At 37.1% G+C, this 18,534-nt stretch overlaps 3 protein-coding genes across 7 annotated transcripts; 1 reads left to right on the top strand and 2 right to left on the bottom strand.

The window, feature by feature from the left end:
• Window positions 1-1,926: 1,926 nt before the first annotated feature.
• LOC113697156 (histone H2A) lies at window positions 1,927-3,456 on the bottom strand. Its single transcript, XM_027216635.2, has 2 exons — window positions 3,076-3,456; window positions 1,927-2,352 (listed from the first exon to the last, which is right to left on the bottom strand). The coding sequence occupies exons 1-2, from the start codon at window positions 3,286-3,288 to the stop codon at window positions 2,110-2,112; spliced, it is 456 nt and encodes a 151-aa protein (XP_027072436.1). The 5' UTR covers window positions 3,289-3,456; the 3' UTR covers window positions 1,927-2,109.
• Window positions 3,457-6,039: 2,583 nt separating this feature from the next.
• Window positions 6,040-9,954, top strand: LOC113696225 (uncharacterized). 2 transcript variants are annotated; one of them, XM_027215621.2, is made up of 3 exons: window positions 6,040-6,882; window positions 8,072-8,533; window positions 9,305-9,954. In XM_027215621.2, exons 2-3 carry the CDS (start codon window positions 8,087-8,089, stop codon window positions 9,731-9,733), a joined length of 876 nt encoding a protein of 291 aa, XP_027071422.1. In that variant the 5' UTR covers window positions 6,040-6,882; window positions 8,072-8,086; the 3' UTR covers window positions 9,734-9,954. The 2 variants fall into 2 exon arrangements, with proteins under 2 accessions (XP_027071422.1, XP_027071423.1); XM_027215622.2 differs by having other exon boundaries at window positions 6,080-6,894.
• A 469-nt stretch (window positions 9,955-10,423) lies between these two features.
• On the bottom strand, window positions 10,424-18,067 carry LOC113696223 (arginine biosynthesis bifunctional protein ArgJ, chloroplastic). 4 transcript variants are annotated; one of them, XM_027215619.2, is made up of 17 exons: window positions 17,887-18,065; window positions 17,513-17,638; window positions 17,141-17,264; window positions 16,931-17,004; window positions 16,077-16,121; window positions 15,782-15,832; window positions 15,636-15,704; window positions 15,402-15,460; window positions 15,063-15,132; window positions 14,707-14,787; window positions 14,541-14,627; window positions 13,536-13,658; window positions 12,925-12,987; window positions 12,307-12,384; window positions 12,070-12,215; window positions 11,702-11,772; window positions 10,424-10,897 (listed from the first exon to the last, which is right to left on the bottom strand). In XM_027215619.2, the coding sequence occupies exons 1-17, from the start codon at window positions 17,944-17,946 to the stop codon at window positions 10,815-10,817; spliced, it is 1,410 nt and encodes a 469-aa protein (XP_027071420.1). In that variant the 5' UTR covers window positions 17,947-18,065; the 3' UTR covers window positions 10,424-10,814. The 4 variants fall into 4 exon arrangements, with proteins under 4 accessions (XP_027071420.1, XP_027071421.1, XP_071910418.1 ...); XM_027215620.2 differs by having other exon boundaries at window positions 17,513-17,760; window positions 17,887-18,032; XM_072054317.1 differs by lacking the exon at window positions 12,925-12,987 and having other exon boundaries at window positions 17,887-18,067.
• Between the last annotated feature and the right edge of the window lie 467 nt (window positions 18,068-18,534).

Below are 18,534 nucleotides of genomic sequence, written 5' to 3'. Positions count from 1 at the left end.
AGCCGATGATTTGTTTATATAGGGAATGGCGGTCGGTTATTATTGGTGGTTTAGGTTCTCCCTGGATCGTTGGGTTGGCATCTGTTAAAACCGTTGGATTGGGTTGATGAACAGACGGTCCCGATGTATCCCTATCCTAGGTCCGCGATATTAGGTCTTTTACTACATGAATGCGGCTGGCCGTTGGATTGATTTTAATTGTTTTTATTCTTTTATGAAAAATAAAAGTTTGATCTCCCTACTTAAAGTACTTTTTAATATTTTTTTTATTATAAAAAAATATTACTTTTTCGAATTGGACTAATTTTATTATCAAACCTTAACCTCATAGGAGGTTTGTATAATTTTACATACTTCAGAGGCTAATGAAATTAACAAAAATCTTAGGTAAGATTTCTAAAATTATCCCTTTTTTTCAAAGAAACTCCCATAGCAGCATTGGAGGAAAAGAAAAAAGGCAATCAGTTATTCCCTCCGTTTTATTTATTAAGTCATATTTGAGGAATCCAACTTTTTAAGAATAATGATTTGATTGCGATATTTGTACTTCTCTTTTCAAATTTATCTATATAAATTCAAAATTTAAATTTGAATGGTAACATGCATATAATTAGAGAGAGAAATTAAAAGGTATTTTAACTTTTTTAACCTAACAATTGTTTTGAGATATTTCAAAATGAAAAATATGATAATTTCAATGGCATAAAGTACGGCAGTATCTAACAACACATAGCAATGATCAATTTCGGAAGCAATGCATGCATCGAACGCATACAAATTCTTTGCAGAACTGGCAATCACATCCAAGCAATCATAGCGGTTGATTTTCACAACGAATTGTACACTTACTGGAGCATAACATATTATTCAAGCATGACCGCAATTACATTGAGAAATAAATTTTGTACCATGACTTTTGATGCAAAGGTTAGTGACGCTACCTTATCATCTTTTGATTAAAAAGGATCCCACCTTCTGGTAGGGATGGCAATCGGGTCCAAATCAGATAGGCGGGTTAGGTCAGGCCAGAAAATTTGTTGATTTGAACCCGATCCGTCAATCCGTGACGGGTCAGGTATGCTGACCTGAACCCGAAAATTTCGGGTTGACGGATTGACCCGAAATGACCTGAAACTTAATTTTAATTTATTAATTTATCACTGTAATTTCTAATAAAATCAATTTCTCACAAAACTAATTACATAATCAAGTAATAAAAATTTAAATAAATAATTTCAAATCAAATCTAAAATAAATTAAACACCGTAAAAGTGTTTTATCCCAAATAAAATATAAAATAGATTAAAATAATATAAAAACAAAAAATAATATAATATATTATTTGTCTAAATATAATAATTTCAATTTTACACAAATTAAATAAATTCATTTAGAATTAAGTAATTAATACCTTTGAAAAAAAAGAATAACTTAATTTAGTTAGATAAAATTATTTTTATATTTATTAAATTATTTTTAATTCATAAACGGGTCATATCAGATCACCACGGATTGACCTGAAATCGACGTGTTTTCTTTTCGGGTTCATCAGGTTTAACCCGATTCTAACCCGAATTCCAAAAATCTCAACCCAAATCCATTAATTTCGTATTAAATTCGTATCGTATTTTCAAGTCACTCGAAAATTACCACCCCTACCTTCCGGGACACAAAACTCCCAACTCCCATCCTGCCTGCTTTCCTCCAAAAAAACATGAGAAAAACACTAGTGAACTTGCAAATTGCGATTCATTTTGGGCATGCGTTAGCCAGTTTAAAAGCAAAAGTTCCCTGAGAAAGACCAGAAATCCAGCCAGAAACTGATCCACAGTTAAAGAATTCCATGTCCACGAACAAAATGTGCAGCTTCATTGGAAGTCAAATGTAAAGATCTTTCACATTAATACGCGCACAGGAAACTGAATGTGTTTTAATAAGCTAAAAATTCGTTTCATTCATCATAATCCAAGAATTTGGGACCATCAGAAGCAACAGTCAATCCTAAATTCTAAAAATCTCTGACCCTCTTCTACATACGACCAACAGATACAGGAACTACATACAAAGAAATTCACAGGACGACAAGTCCTCTTATTCACGAATGACAGATTAGGCCTTCTTGGGTGACTTTGTGGCCTTAGCTGGAGACTTAACAGGCTCCTTTGCTGCCTTTTCATTCTTCTTTGGAAGGAGAACTGGATTGATGTTGGGAAGCACTCCCCCATGAGCAATAGTCACACCAGCTAGAAGTTTCCCAAGCTCTTCATCATTCCTCACAGCCAATAACACATGCCGCGGTATGATCCTGTTCTTCTTGTTGTCTCTTGCAGCATTTCCAGCCAACTCCAGAACCTTTATATACGTTATAAAACCAAGTCAAATCATCAGATCCATCCCAAGTTCAGTTGCCCAATATATTCAAAGCCAAAATTAACTTCACAACCATAACCTTAACTTGTTAAGGAATTAATTGCTCCCTATAGGCATGTGACTCAACAAAACTCAATTTTCAATCAGCATCTTCGGAGTTTGGAATTAATTGCTCCCTATATGCATTTTCGGTCTATTTCAAATTCTTGCACAAACTCCAAACTAGGCTCAAGTATTTCTGTGCCATAAATGACATATAGATTTGATTAGCAGTAGTATTAACTGTTATCAGTTAGCAAGTCTGAATAATAAATGCCTCGTGACTGAGTTGTTGTGGCAACCTAGGAAGTTCAAAGGCAAACAAATGGGAAATTACTTGTAACCAAAGATTTAATCCAAGCAACGCTCCACATAAATGCAACTACAAAGTAAAAAAAAAAAAAAAAAGCTTGGATAATCTATACCATCTCTAGGTCACTTTAACCTCGAGATCCGCCCTTTTTTTTTGACGCCCCCCGGAGGGGGGGGGGGGGGGCAGCGCAATTGCAACAGCAATTCAACAAGGAGAAAAAAATAGTAGCAAAATACAGCAGTTAAATTATTCAACAGAAACGAGCATTTATATAAGGAAACCACCCAAAAAAATTTTTTTTTTTAAAAGACTGTAATAGGATGCATAATAAAAATGTAAGTAGGTACGGGTACCTCGGCGGCAAGGTACTCGAGGACGGCAGCCATGTAGACAGGAGCGCCGGTTCCCACACGCTCAGAGTAGCGACCCTTCTTCAAGTAACGCCCGATCCTGCCGACAGGGAATTGCAAACCGGCCTTCACGGACCGGGACACTGGCTTCTTCTTTGGACCGCCCCCTTTCCTTCCACCAGCTCCTTTCTTCACTTTTCCACCTGCGCTCTCCATTTTCTCCCTAATCTCAACTCTCAACTCACAATGGCCCCCCGAAATTAGACTGCGAGTAGTAGACCGGCCGGGAAATATGAGACTAGTCTCACATCAATAGGTACTTAAAAGCACAGTCGAGATCTTTTTCTCTTTTCTGTATTTCCCCCCCGAGGAAAAAGCGGCTTTATGAAAGAAAGAAATAGGGGTAAGAGAAATACTCGACTGAGCTTTGGGTATTTTGAAGCGTTGGATTGAAATTTAATCTACGCTTCTGAGTCGACGATCCGAGTGATCTGAAATGCACCAATCAGGAAAGTAATTGTCGAGGGACGCTGGAGGGGAAACAGACATGGCGCTCTCACGCACGCAGAACAGGATAAGCCTCACGCTTTTGATGCCTAATTTGGACCTTGTCAATTTTGATTGAAATTTTAAAGAATAGAGCTCGTGAATCTGCCTTTTTTTTTTTTTTTCCCCCGCTTCATTGGGTAGTTGTTGTAATCGTACTCGGGAGAAATAAATTCCGTAACATGCAGCAATATCTAATTTACTTCAGTTTCCCATTAACCATGTACTGGCTTGCCTCTTTCACCATTTATTTCATGACCCTTTATGATTATCTTCTTCGATAGAATGAAATCCACTTCACTTCTAAATCAAACGTGTAAGGGGTAGATGACAAACTCATACTCATAATCGGATTTATACAAACGGATGTTGGTGCAAGTGGAAATGGGCTTGCATCCCTTATCCATGAGATCTTGAGTTCGAAATCTATAGGAATGAAAAAAATAACGTTAGGAGAGCTTCTCCCCACAAGGGATCTAACCTGACTCGAACAGGATTAGTCGCACATCGTAAAACGGATGTGGACACCTGTGAATTATATAAAAAAAAAATCAAATTTATAATTTTAACCATGGTTCTTGAATGCGAACCAAACCAAACGCCGGATTGATGATTTATGAGTACTCTTGTGATGGGATTTATTCACATCACACCAATGATAAGTACAAGTTAATTATCAAAACCAAAAAACTACTTGCTACATAACGCATAAACTTTTTTTTTTAACCAAACCAAGAAGTGACTATCGGTTAACCGCTAGGATAGGATATATTCAGGAGATGATAGGGCTCTTAAAATCTCCATTATTATCAGATTTAAGATTCAAATTCCATGTCTGACACTTGAGAAGTACAAAATATATGGAGAAGGGCGAAAGGGTCAAAAGAAAACAGGAAACAGTAGTGATGATCAGTGGATTACTCCTTGTGTAGTCAGGTGGGCTCATTTGGAGCTTCTGAAAACTGAAAAGCAAGAGTAAGAGAGCCCAGCCCATCCCAGCTCAAGATCTTACAGTTTCAGGCAAAATATCCCAGGCAGAAAATTCCAAATCCGACCCCCCCATCACGCGTGTATGCCTGCTGTTAACATCTTGTCAAACCTGACTTGTCTTTTGCGCCATCTTCGTTGACCAGATAGACAAACTCCCATTACATGATGATATACATGCATGATACTCCATGAATGATGCTATGACATGATACTACTATGTCTACTTTTTCTTCTATAATAACAACAAATATCGTTCGTTCGTTTGGACAGCTGATTATTTCCTCAAATATATTTATTTACATTATCATTATAATTTTTAATACATCTTTTTATCTTACATACATCACATCATAAAAAATACTACAGTAAAAATATTTCAAATAACTTACAATCCAAACAAACGTACGCAAGAACCATTGTTGATCACCACTAATGACTTAAAATCTTAGTGAAGCGGGAGGTTAAGAGTTGTAAATTTTACTTTTTATCATTTTGTCACTACGTGACTTTTTTAAATTCATGCAAATGAGTAATGTTGTTGTCTAGTTATATAATAGTTCAGTTACTGCCAATTTTTTCATTGATTCAGTCTTTGTTGATTTTTCCATTAATTCAATTGGGCCGCGCTCTAAAAAATGTCAGAGTAAGAATAGAAATACAGTGAATGGTGACAACTAACCAAAAAAAAAATTCAACAACAACAAATGTCGCACATTCTACGTAAGTGCATAAATGTTTTTTTTTCTCCATAACTGATGTAAAAGTAAGTCTAGATTCCAGAGGTTGAACGTAAATAAAAATGCATAGGGGTCTATTATCCAAATAACCTTAGTTGTAAGAAAAGATAATTATGGAGAAACAGAGGTTTAATGTAGGATACGACATGAGTCTATATGCAGTGTATGCATGTCTGGTGCCACTGCCACTTTTTCTTCTCTCTTTTTTTTCATCAGGGTTTGTTTGGATAGTGTATTATTTGAAATATTATTTGGAATAATTACTATAGCACTGTTTGTGATGTGATGTATGTGAGATAAAAAGTAGTTGGGAATATAAAAAGGTAGGTTGGGAAATGTGTTTGTGATGCAAGCGAAATAGGGTTTGTTTGGATTGCTTCATATTTCCCCAATTTTATTTGCTTACATCATCTTTACAATTTCCAATGCACATTTTTATCTTTCCAATATCTTTGTATCTCACACACATCACATCACAAAAAGTGCTAAAGTAAAAATATCCCAAATAATCCCAAATAACTTACAATCCAAACAGTTATTTGAGATAATTTTGGTATCCAAACACTCTTATCATGCATATGATGCGCAGATTAGGGAATGGTGCATCACATGTCTCCACCCTCACGGACCATCACCGTATCTCTCCAGGACAGCTCATAATATATAAATACAAATAGTTGGTGGGGTGGGCAACAGGCCAAGAGAATTCTTAAAGTAATAATAATACGATCTGACAATTAATTTATTCATTTTATCTCCGACTCCGAGTCTAACCCAATTTCTCAGTCTCCCTTCCACCCTCTTTGGGAAAAGAAAAAAAAGGAGAAAAAGTAGTAGAGTGTCTCTCCATCTCCATCTCTAAAGTCATGCTAGCTAGGGTTACGATGCCGACTTGCTGTCCATGACGATTAGTTGATCTCACTCCCCGGTGGCCTGAAAACTCTGATCAACGCCATTCTCTCCTATCCCCATTAATTGATCGTTTCGGTTTTGATAATTACTCAAAATCAATCGTGGCTTTGTTTGGTTGAGATAATCATAGGGTTGGGTGGTATCTGGGAAGAGCATCGGATTGAACAATGCATTCGGTGCCTTCGTCTTTTTCTTCTTCTTCACTTCAGCTCCCCACGCGCCCTCACGTTACGTCATTCTATGGCGGATCTTCGTCTCATCGTCTGAAACGTCAAAACAAAGCTGATCGGCGTGGTAATCTTAGTTAACATTAGGTTTTCACTAAGCATCTCCTCCTCCTTTTCATCCTCGTCCTCGCCAACACAGTCATCGTTGTACATCTGTCTTCTTTTCCATTGACTGCGTTTATTCAGCTTCCATTCGCACACTTCATATTTCCTGTTTGTGTACAAATCTATGTAATTAGCTGATAATTCAATCCACCCGGAGATCTGGTCATCGCGTCTCCAAACCTCCTCCTTTCTTCGTTTTTATTGGCTGAAAAGGTGTAGCTCGGTGACTTTTGGGATCGGTGGCATATCGCTTGCATATTTTATAGTTGTCATATCCTCGGATCAACAGAAAGGTACAACTTAAGGTATTTAACAAGTGGTATTAGGATTTACTGTTTATCAGACCTCCTCCCACCCCCCCCCCCCCCGCCTTCTTTTCCCCCCAAAAAAAAAAAAATCTTTTTCAATAATTATGTATGCTTGGATGCGCAATGTTTTCTGTGCCTAGATGAATAACTTTCTCAAATTGATTGGAAACTAGTGGCATGGCATGGGTATTTTTCATTGTTACTTGGATAGCAAGAAGGATAAACTAAAAGGGGAAAAATCCCTAAGTTTATAAGGGGGAAGCTAAAAGATTTAAAATGACCTTACTTTCTGAATTCAGGTTGAAATAACGGCACGATGTTGGTATGAGGAGTCCTGTATGTCATCCTCAATTGCATGTAATGGGTCTTTTAGTGGATTGAGTTCCGTTGGGCTGTGTGATGAGTTCAGTTTTTAATGCTCATGTTGTTAATTATTAGAGGAATACAAGAAAGGTAGATTGGAGATGTGTAATTCTTTTGCGCTTAGCGATGAGTTCAGTTTTTAATGCTCATGTTGTTAATTATTAGAGGAATACAATAAAGGTAGATTGGAGATGTGTAATTCTTTTGCGCTGAGCGATGAGTTCATTTTTTGATGCTCATGTTAATTATTAGAGGAGTACAAGAAAGGTAGATTGGAGTTGTATAATTCTGTTGGGCTCAGTGATGAGTTCAGTTTTTAATGCTCGTGTTGTTAATTATTACAGGAATACAGGAAAGGTAGATTGGAGTTGTAATGCTATGCTTCAAATTAGGATAAGTATAAAGAAATGGTAGATTAAACTTGTGACTCTGTTGACTAAGGTTTGTTGATGCGGCTCTAAAGCATCCCTGCAAAACATCCATGTCAGTCATGTGACTGCCTGATTGATGATGAAGACATTCCTTGCCTTTTTTCTTTTTGCTTTCTCCTTCCAGCCACTTGTGAATTATTTCCGTTTTTAGAGGGTTGTGACTATACAATGTTTTATGTTGACTATTGCATGTCGTTTGACATAATATTCTGAAGTGTACTCCTCTTGCTCTTTTCGCTTTCTTCTTCCAGCCACTTATGAACTATTTCTGTTTTTGAGGGACATGACTGAACAAGGTTCTATATTGACTATTGCATTTCATTTGACATAATATTCTGAAAGAATTGTGCTGATCCATTCACTTTGACGTTATTTTGCAGCTCCTGTACTAATTGATGGACATCTGTTGTCCTCATGATATGTCAGTTTCTGAAGATGTAAGCAGCTTCTGTGCGTTGTCATTGGGTCCACCTGATAATCCTAATGATCACAACAAAAATCTGTATGATGATCTTGGCAACCGTTTGACTGAGTTTCTACATGTTCAAAACAAGCAGAAGTCATCATCTGTTGCTGTTCCATCTCCCAATGATGGTCAAATTGGTACTTCAGCTAAGGAAGTTGGGTATAAAGAATCCCATGTGAATGAATTGGACAAGTTAACTAATGAAAAGTGCTTGGCTAAATGTGCAACATTTCCATGTTCTGCTGAGAGTAAATCCTCTGCTGATGTACTTGACATGGAAGAACGTCACAAGGAAGACCTAACACCTGGAGATTCTGTGGAGAATGGACATGATCAATCTGCTAATTGTCCATATCCACGTTCAATATCTTTACCTGTAAGTATTGGATCATTCAGTGGTGCATTTAGATGTTTTCTTTTCCCTTCCCTTGACGTATTAAATTAATTTACTTTCGTTGGTCCGATAGACTAATTACATGGTTATTGAAGTCTTCTTGGCAATCGCTCATATCACTGATACTGTAATCTAATATGCTGAGTTGAGGTTTTATTGAATGTAGTTATGATTGCTTTGCCATATTCTTGGTGTTTATGAGGTAAGTGAAAGCATTTGGTGTGATCTTCTATCTTCTTGTTTTTGGGATAAAATTCCTATAGACTGAGACTTGTATATGTTTTTATAGTGTTCAAGCCGTGTAGTTTTGCAAATTATGTAATAACAAATCCTTGTTGCCAAGCCCCTTCTAGCTCCCTGGTGATTCTTTTATTTCCCTGTCATGTGCATTGGCTGATGTGTTTTTAATTCAATGCTTTGTTAATTTAGATTGAGGTAATGCAGGCATCTAAAGCACTGGTCAATATTATACCCAACAGAAGTAGGCATTTTCTTGTGTTCCTTTGCTCAATTCCAATTTCTTGAGTTCCATGCTATCTTTTGAATTTACTTGTGGCTCCGAAGTTTTTATATTTTGCATGGATGCTGACAAGGGGGCAAACGGCACTGGAGCAAAGTGCAAAAATTGACTTTGTTTCAGATGTGCTGGAGGACTCTTTACAGGGATAGTTGAGGTCAAGCTATTATTTTTTGGTGAAAAATCGTTGACAGTTTATTTTTTTCCCCTTTTTGCTGCACTTTATTCTCTCACAGACTCCTTTGAAGCTTGTATCTGCCATGAAAGGTAGCCGTGAGAAGCAAGGGGCTCCACCTCAGAAGTTGACAGTGACTTGGGCTGCTGATGTGTATGATCCAGTTCCAACCTCCGTATCACATGTACCAAGCAGTAAGCCTCAACGATATAGGAACGATAACAGAAGGAATGGAAAAAATAAGCTGAAGGCTAGTGGCAAGACATCCCGAGGAAACAGGGGCAAGGACAAAAAGCAATCTCGGAAGGGTGGTGGGAGGAGTAACAGGTCTTTCAAGCCCGTGGATGACGAGGGCAATGGAGCTTGCTTTAGTGGACCTCGTCGCAATGCCATTGATTTTGATGTTGGTAGCCCGGATCCATTCTGTGGGCAGAGTTTCCTGAAGAAATCCGTCACTTCGATCCACTTCTCGGTTACAGAGGCTACTTGAGGATTCTGTTTTAATGTTGTCTGTCTTAAACCATCTGACCGGTTCTGTAAATAAATAATGGTAGTCTGCGAGGTTCTGTTGAGTCTAGGACATGCGAGGCAAGAGCGACAAATGGAGACAGGTTTTGTTTAACGACTTGGATCTGCGTTTCAAAAACTACTTACTTCGGTTGATGTTATAATGGTAAATAAGTAATTAGTGGGATTACCTTATTAAAATAATTGTTCTTCTCATTGCGGGCGACATTTTGGGATAAGGTATTGTACCGCCACTTAAGCCCGGAGTATGCCGGTCAGACATGCTGTGGTGAATCCGCTTCCGAGCCTTGTATATGCAGTATGCTACCCATCACACTATTGGGAGCCGGTCATGCCTGATGTCCTTCCTTTAACTGTAAGAAGGGGAATGGGAAGGGGATGTCCGAGGAAAGGGGTTAGTGATTGGAGTGAAATCATAACAAGGTAAGAAGGAAAGGTTAGTGATTGGTGTGAAATCATAACAAGGTACTTGTATTGGAAGATTTATAATTATAGATTATGATTTTTAGATGTTTTAAAGTACATAAAAATTGAAGTGATCTGAGAAGGGATGTTTATTTATATCATATGAAACGCTTTATGATTCGACCCAAATCAATGATACCTCATATTGTAGATATGGCATCTCTGGATCATTGCAAATCCAGGATCATGCTAGAGAACTACGTTCACTGGAGGGTGACGGCTATCAATTAACCAAAGTGGTACTGTACACGGATATTGTTTGGATGGCAGTATGCAACTAATCAAAAGACATGCAGAGTCTGCGGGAATGATAAGCCGCAACATATTTTCAAACTCAAGGTCTTACAGCGGCCAGGAAAAAAGAAACCATATCCATTCATCCTTTTCACCCAATATTTAGTGGGGACTTCTGTATCCCTAGAGTTTATGCTCTGGAGCCATAAAGATCCAGCAATTGGCAGTAATCCTTCATATGACGTCTTGAATCACGATTCCACTGTTTACCTGCAAGCTTATTCACGTGCAAAATTATCCAGCGATTGGGAAGAGGGTAATCAAATCTGTTGAAGGCAGATCTTCTAGGTAGTATACTCCGCATTGATTTTTATATAGTCATAGCTTAAGTCACAGCCCCAAGCAAGACCATTGCCAGGACCATCACCTGTTGAAAAGTAGAACGATTACATTAATTGACAGGATTGAACACAAAATGGAAAAAGTGGCAAGCTAGAATGTTCCGCCAGACTGAAACTTCGATTTTGCTTCATCATTTCTTCTGAAGCCTATTGGGCTAATTTGCAGCTAGCACAGTAACAGACACCGCTTTGTGTTAAATTCAAAAGCAGGAATAGTGAAAATAAAATTTGTAGCACAATCAAGAGAAGGATATCTATATACCTAATAATGTAAAAATGACATGAAAGCAGAATAACTTCTAATTTATTCAGACAAATATCATGACAGCTTCAAGACCGGACGACCATGCATCATCATCAATTAGCAATTTCACACTGTACCATACAAAGTTCAAGCACATTTCAAGCAATCGTTGACTGGAAGAGTGAAAAAAGTAGGTCTAGCTGCTAGTCCCATAATTGAGCATGCAAATCTTAAGAGTAAACTGAATAATAACGCACATTACAAATTTGACCCATATCTCCTATTTAACAAGTAAACTGTATGAGTAATGATGGCTTTGCATATGATATGAATAAAATACTGGTGCTATTCTCATAAACAGGTTCCCTGCTATCTTTTTTACTGTAACAAGGTTTGTACAAAGTATGACAGTTGAAATTCTGATGTGTAGCTCAATTTTCTTAGAATGGAAGTTACATTAAACCGTGAGCAACATCACATGCCAGGCAACAGACTCTGCAGTTGTAAATCATACTGACTAAAAGTTTCAATAGATACATGATCATAAAGCTTCGAATGGTTATGACATAAATTTTCTACAGCTTACCAATAGATATTTGAATTTCAACTTTGCCGTGAGTCTCTCCAGCCTTTCTCAGATAGTTACTGGCAGCGGGCCTGCAAGGTCTCACATTTTAGATTGCCATAAAAAAGTTAAAGCCAAACGAACAAGAAAGACTGGAAACCAGCTGAAATAGAATAAGCTGCTAGATGCAAGGAAGATGCACACTCCAATTGCCTAATTATCTCAACAAAATTTGCCAGTTGAATAAAAACTAGAAAGACCACAGAGATACAATGAAAGCACAAGCAGAAAGTAGAAAATTCTAGCTGATTCAATGCTCACAGAGGTGACAATAGCAAAATTGTTCAAGAATCTTCCGTGGGTTGCAGTGGATTGCTTTGCTTGCTTACCTGTCAAATGGAAGAGGCTGACCTCCATCCATAAGTAGAAAATTGCCAAGCATTATACGAAGCTTGTTTTGGTCAAAAAGAATATCTGCTTTGCCAGCAGCAGCCGCAATACGTCCCCAGTTTGGATCTCTACCATATACAGCAGCCTGTATGTCCAAAAACTCCTTTCAGAAAAGCCGTATACAAAAGCATATATATTAATTTATGAATACAAAAACACATACAACAATAACATACCTTGGTAAGAGAAGAAGATGCCACTGAGCGTGCAATTCTTGCTGCTTCAGCTTCATTGTCTGCACCATTTACCCTGACCTACACATGCACTTTAAAGTTAGATTGACAGCCACAGAAAAATTACTTCCATAATCCATTATTCCACAGAAAAATGAACACAGACCTCAAACAGAAGCTAATCAGATAGTTTGTTGCAAAGGACTAATTAGGACAATTCTAACTGACCCTTTACAAAGCTGACCAATTATAATCTACCCAGCAACCCAAAAGCCTCCTGCACCAAAATCTATAACTTGAGTAAAAGGCATTTTTGCTATCAAATACAAGGCTCCAGAGATGGAAACTTTGCAGCTTTCTGGACATTAATCTAGAAACATTAATGGAAAACCATTATAAAAATAGTGAATGGCATAAAATTCTTTGACTCAAGTCTCATTCGTTTCGATGAAAGTTGCTCGTCACATAGGCGTAGTGGATTAAAAAAAAGGTGATATTTTTAATTTGGCCAATATAGGGTACAGGTGGAGCAGACCATTTTTAAAGAAAAAAGAAAGAAAAAAAAAAGCATATATGATGGGCAGCTTTTCTTTTACTTTCTTCTTTATACAAGATACAAACCTCAATTAAACATGTTGCTCCTTCCCCATCCCAAGCTATAGACTTTGCAAGACTTTGCATTACCTGAAAAAGAATCATGTTGCAATCTCACTATCTATTAACGTCACCAAATTATCATCAGCAAATCAGGACTAGAGTTTCAACAAATTTTAGACGAAATTCCCAAGTAGCAATAGTTTCCTAAGAGACAAAAGGCATATGCTGGAGAGAGAGACAATTTCACAAGGAATGTAACTTCGACCAATTCTTGGACACCTCTATAGTAAATCCACAGATATATCACTTGAAATTCAAGAGGGAAGACAAAAAGACCACTACATGTATAAAGAATTGTGCAATTTCTTGATATGCTGCTTCATCAAAGAAGATACCAGCACCCTAAATGCAATACATAAGAATAGAGGTAGGTTAAATGTGCTTCAAAGAAGAGTTAATCCAGAGCTATTGTAAATGTAATTTTATTTTTAAGACATCATGGCTAACCTTGTCTAAAACACAAAAGGCCTGAGGGACACAAATGAGGGCCAACGGAATACCACTGCATGGAAACAAGCTTAGACTGTATTCTCTGATTATGGTTGGGAAGAAAGTTAGAAGGTGGCTGAACTCACAGCATCTAGGCACAGTTGTAGATGCTCTGCCTCTAGACTGTTCAAAGTAGAAATTGTTTTTGTCCCCGAAAGCCCACTTGCCAAGGCAATGACGGCATCATTAGTACTGGTATCTCCATCTACCTGTAAGTACACAGTTAAAACTTCAGAGAACCAAAAATATTTAGTCAAACTGGAAGTACTATTTTCAGGACTATAAAAACCTTATATTGTTATTACAAAATATAGAAAAGACAAATAACTATTGTAACTATTGCATGCTTTCTCTCTGAAGCTTTTGTTAGAAGTGAGATTGTAACTATTCTATAGCAAATAATACAAGACAAAGAACTTTTATGGAGCAGTAAAATGTTGTATTTCTGACAACTGCATCTTACATGATGCGTAGCATGTGGAATTTCAAATGCCCTTACTGTGTAATGAAAAACAACAATGATGCACGTGACTGCAAAAATAAATAAATATGGTTTCAGATGCTCAATAAACAGCATAGAGCTACTTTTTCACATATTCTGTACAAAGGCCAGAAAATGCAATTTTACTGGTGTTTAAAACATATCTACCAGTAAACTCATACCCAAGCACATGATTTCCAAATTCTTATCTTTATTGGTGCGCTCCAAGAATCTCCCTTTTCTTTCTTTCTCCTTATGAACTTTGCATTCCCTTAAATCTTGCAGCATTGTTAACTCTTTCCAAATTATTATTTATATACTCCTTATTCTTCTTTTCCTTCAGTATTTATTTATCACCCATCTAGACAGTTATATCTATGAGTCTTAGACCATCTTAAATGGTTTCTCCTAGTTATTTTTCTTCAGGTGCTATTTATATCAAATCATCAGATAAAACTTGATTCCTGCTCAAAGTAGCTCTATTGTATATCTTTCACCGTAGCTTCAACTCCCGTAGAGAAATCCATTAATCAAAATTCAAGAACCTAGTATTTTGGAACTAATGCTGTCAGAAACTGTAGACAGAAAACCAGAGATCAACTATACTCACGGTGATTTGGTTGAAACTCCGGCTTACAGAAACCTGCACCATCTTTCTCAAAACATCACTTGTGACCTGGGCATCAGTTGTTATGACCTGGAAAATTCTCACTGTCACACAGCAATAAGAATACCAAGGTTTGAAGCAGTAATAGGACATCACGTAAGAGACATACTCCAAGCATTGTTGCCATATTAGGGTGGATCATCCCAGAACCTTTTGCCATTCCCCCAATTCTTACACGAGTGTCTCCAACCTGATAATTTCAGAGCAAATAGATGGTTTTTCAGATTCAATGCAGAGGAAAGATAATTCTTATTATACAGCAGAATTAATGTGCAAATGAAGGGAAAAATCCATCGAAAGATATGCACAAAAATATCTTAAACCATAATGACTCAAACAGCAACTTAGTTCATAAAGATCCTGGCACCAAATGCTTAATTTTTGAAATATATACAGAGAGAGAGAGAGAGAATGAAAAATAGATGAGTTTCAGCTAACTAAGTATAGAATAATGGTTCCATGTACCTCGGACTCAATTGCTATGCTCTTACTAACAAGATCAGTGGTGGTTATTGCCACAGCTGCAGAATCTGCTCTGTTAATCCAGTAAAGAGATTCAACATAGCCCAAACAATATAGGAGAGACACCAAACAGTGGAAAAAAGAATGATAAACCTTCAAATAATCAATAAAATCACATAAATATATAAAAATATCTACTTTAAAAGAAATGAAAGAGAGAAATTGAAAAAAAAAATGAGAAGAGCCACAAAATCTACTTTTGCAGTTCACTAAATAAACAAGAGTGGACAGATTGTACGTAGATAGAAAACAACAGTAAGAGTGAAGAGAAGATGTACATACCCCTCAACAGTTGATGACAATAGATTAACTAATTTAGGAAGTGATCTGAGAAGAGCGTCCTGTAGAAGATGTGGACATCAGTGGATGTATCCTAAAGAATTAATTACAGTATGACACTGAGTATTTGCAGTTGGGGATGCATACGTAAAGTATCCCACATGGTTTACTACACCATTTATCAGGAATAAAGCAAAATCAAAAACAGCAACAAATAGAATTTCCGTTAGATTTTACCTTCTTTATTCTCTGACCAATAACACCAGTGGATTCAATCAATACTTCCCCAGGATTCAGCCCAAGTAACTGCAAGATTTCGAACATCAACACTACAAAAAACTAAGGTACTGTGAGGATCGTTTGAGACACTGAAACTTGCACACCTTCTCAAGGGATTTTGAACAATCTATAACATCCTGGTAGCCTGCATCACCCTGAAAAAAATAATTTTAGCTTAATCATATGAAATTTAATAGATAGACAATTTTATGCAACATGCTGGCATGATGACTTGATAAAACTCTTTTGGTTAGCTCTAGATTCAGATAACCTAAATGTCCAGCACATGACCATCAACTGAAATAATATAAAAGATAAGTTCATGCAAGCTGTCAACTGCTTATTGAAACTAGGAACAGCCCTCAATAAACTGGAATCCCAACTCCTAGATAAACTTACAGTTGCTGCATTTGCTTGACCTGCATTTATCAAAACTGCTCGAGCCTGAACATTTCATTCAGCGAATTAGAATACAACTGGTAAATCAGAAGGTAAAAAACCCAAACACAAACAAGATCAGATTGCATTTAGAGACATTGAACAAGTTCATTTGCAGTTCCATGGGATAATCTTCAAGGCACAAGCAAAGCTTAGGCAACTTATTAGTATTTAGTAGCTTCAGCATGAGCAAACAACCTAATGGAAATCGGCCATGTTAATCTACAGTTGAGACAGGATGCAGAAAATCATTTTCATCTCCAGCCTCAAAAAATAGGTGCAGTAGCAAAGACAGATATCCATGTGGATGAAAATTCACCTAATTGGCTTCTACGTGCAGAGAATGATGTCTACTTACAATAGATTTCTCATGTCATTCTATTGATGATAAAGTAGAAGAGAGGAATAGCAAACACTTCCTCAGCTCAATTCTCTGCTGCCTTTAATACTTATAACCAGGATGAATTTCAATATTTTGGACTGTGATCCTTTACTGTCAACTAGTGACTTAACGTAATACAACTTTGAATATATCAATATAATATTAAGACTCGGACTGGTGGATACAGATATCTGAAAGATAGTAACAGTTCTGTATCCCTCATGCAAATGTGAAAAAAGAAATAGATCGAAATAAAAGAACATGAGTTAAGCAACAAATGGTAACTAAAAGCAGAATAATGTGGAGGCAAAGTTCACGTATCTTGAAGTTCATTTTGACATTACAATTTCTGTTCTATTTATTTTATCTAAGCGTTTCACCAACATCAGTGATAGGGAACTTGAGAACTAGCTACCAATTGTTGTTTACATACTGTTCTTGAACTTTCTAATACTTTTTTGCAGTACAACACTGGTGCAGCTGCAACCATGTTCTTGGTAAAAGCCCCTGCAGAAATAGTTCAAGAACAAAATTAACAAAAGCTCTAGAAAGTGAATCACGGGCTTACATATGGAAAAGTAGAATAATTCTGATGGTTAATAGTCCCAAAACGTAATTTGAAAATGAACACGACAGAACTTACCTGCAGCTATCGCATTTACATCACAAGTGACAAGCGCAAGATCAGGCTTCTCACCTACTGCACGAAGTCCTCCATACATACCTGCAGCCTGAAAACCTTTGGCAGCAGTAACTCCACCTGGTATCTATACCATTCAAAGCCCCAGGCATGTCAAATTGCTGATTAAATTCGCAAGTAACATATTCAAACCCCACCCCTCCCCACCACCCGGAGCCAAAACAATAAAGAAAGAAAAAAAAAACCACTACCTCCCCAATCTCTGTTCTCTTTCTGGCTCTGACAGAGCATAAAGACTTAAGTTCCTCCACTAAATTCTAAAATTAAGACAATGCAGGAAAATCTCAAGCAATGAGAATCATTACGGTTGCTGACCTGCCGCCAAGGCCCTTCAGGCAAGAAACTCGGTGCTGCTGGAATGTAATTTGAAGCCTCCATTACGGTTGATGAAGCTGCCATCACTATAAAATTTCTCCGCCTACTGCCGACCACTCTAACATTCTGCATAATACCATCAAATTTGCTTCGACATAATCTTTTCTAACACAGCAGACGGGGCAAAAAAAAAAACCTACACACAAGTGGACTAAACATACATTTTCCAAGCAGTTTTAAGTTTTCCACTGCAAGTAAAACATACATTTTGTCTAAGAAAGTAAACGGATAAAAAAAAAAGGTAAATGAAGAAAATAAACCAAAATTAGAATTCCAAGTGGTTGAAAAACAAAAATTTACAAAGAGTTGCTGACCTTCAGCTCATTGAGTTGTGACAATCTGATGGAGGCATAGTGAGGAATGCAGAGATTCATTTTTAGGGTTTAAGAGTGCCCAATTACAGAAGGAAGCTATGGGTTTCTTCTCTTTGGTAATGGCTACTGAGATTAGTTAGTAGGGTTTAGCAGAGTATTTCTGTTCTTTTCTATAATTTCTGCGGCCGGGTCCCACGCCGACTGCATTTGTAGTAATTTGTTTTTCTTAAGGCAAAAAACCTCAGCGACCACTAAATTATTAGTCAAATAATGTTTTGGCCATCAAACTATTTTTCGCCAGTAATTGACCACTAAACAATTTAATCAATAAATCCGTGATCATTTAGTCGATAATTACTTTTAATCTGTGAAATTAGCTGTACACGTAGCAAAGTGTGAGGTAATTTTGTCCAACAATTACGCGACCCTATTTCACATAGTAACTGTTAATTTTACAGATTAAAAGCAATTATTGACTAAATGGTCACGAGTTTACTGATTAAGTTATTTAGTGACCAATTACTGATAAAAAATAGTTTGATGGGCAAAACATAATCTGACCAATAGTTTAGTGACCGCTGAGATTTTTTACCCTTTTCTTAATTGTGGAATTACTATACTACAGCAGCTGAAATGAGTGTTAACGCA

Source organism: Coffea arabica, chromosome 6e (genome assembly GCF_036785885.1).
Source record: "Coffea arabica cultivar ET-39 chromosome 6e, Coffea Arabica ET-39 HiFi, whole genome shotgun sequence".
NCBI classification, from domain to species: Eukaryota; Viridiplantae; Streptophyta; class Magnoliopsida; order Gentianales; family Rubiaceae; genus Coffea; species Coffea arabica.
The sequence above is the reverse complement of the archived record's forward strand: the minus strand, read 5'-3'. Positions and strand labels throughout refer to the sequence as shown.

Coding starts and splice junctions, on each gene's coding strand:
- LOC113697156 (XM_027216635.2), bottom strand. CDS start 3,288: ATGGAGAGCGCAGGTGGAAAAGTGAAGAAAGGAGCTGGTGGAAGGAAA. Junction 2,353..3,075: donor TCGAGTACCTTGCCGCCGAG/GTACCCGTACCT, acceptor ACGTATATAAAG/GTTCTGGAGTTGGCTGGAAA.
- LOC113696225 (XM_027215621.2), top strand. CDS start 8,087: ATGGACATCTGTTGTCCTCATGATATGTCAGTTTCTGAAGATGTAAGC. Junction 8,534..9,304: donor CACGTTCAATATCTTTACCT/GTAAGTATTGGA, acceptor ATTCTCTCACAG/ACTCCTTTGAAGCTTGTATC.
- LOC113696223 (XM_027215619.2), bottom strand. CDS start 17,946: ATGAATCTCTGCATTCCTCACTATGCCTCCATCAGATTGTCACAACTC. Junction 15,833..16,076: donor GTCAAGCAAATGCAGCAACT/GTAAGTTTATCT, acceptor TATTTTTTTCAG/GGTGATGCAGGCTACCAGGA. Junction 11,773..12,069: donor CAGCCTCTTCCATTTGACAG/GTAAGCAAGCAA, acceptor GAGACCTTGCAG/GCCCGCTGCCAGTAACTATC.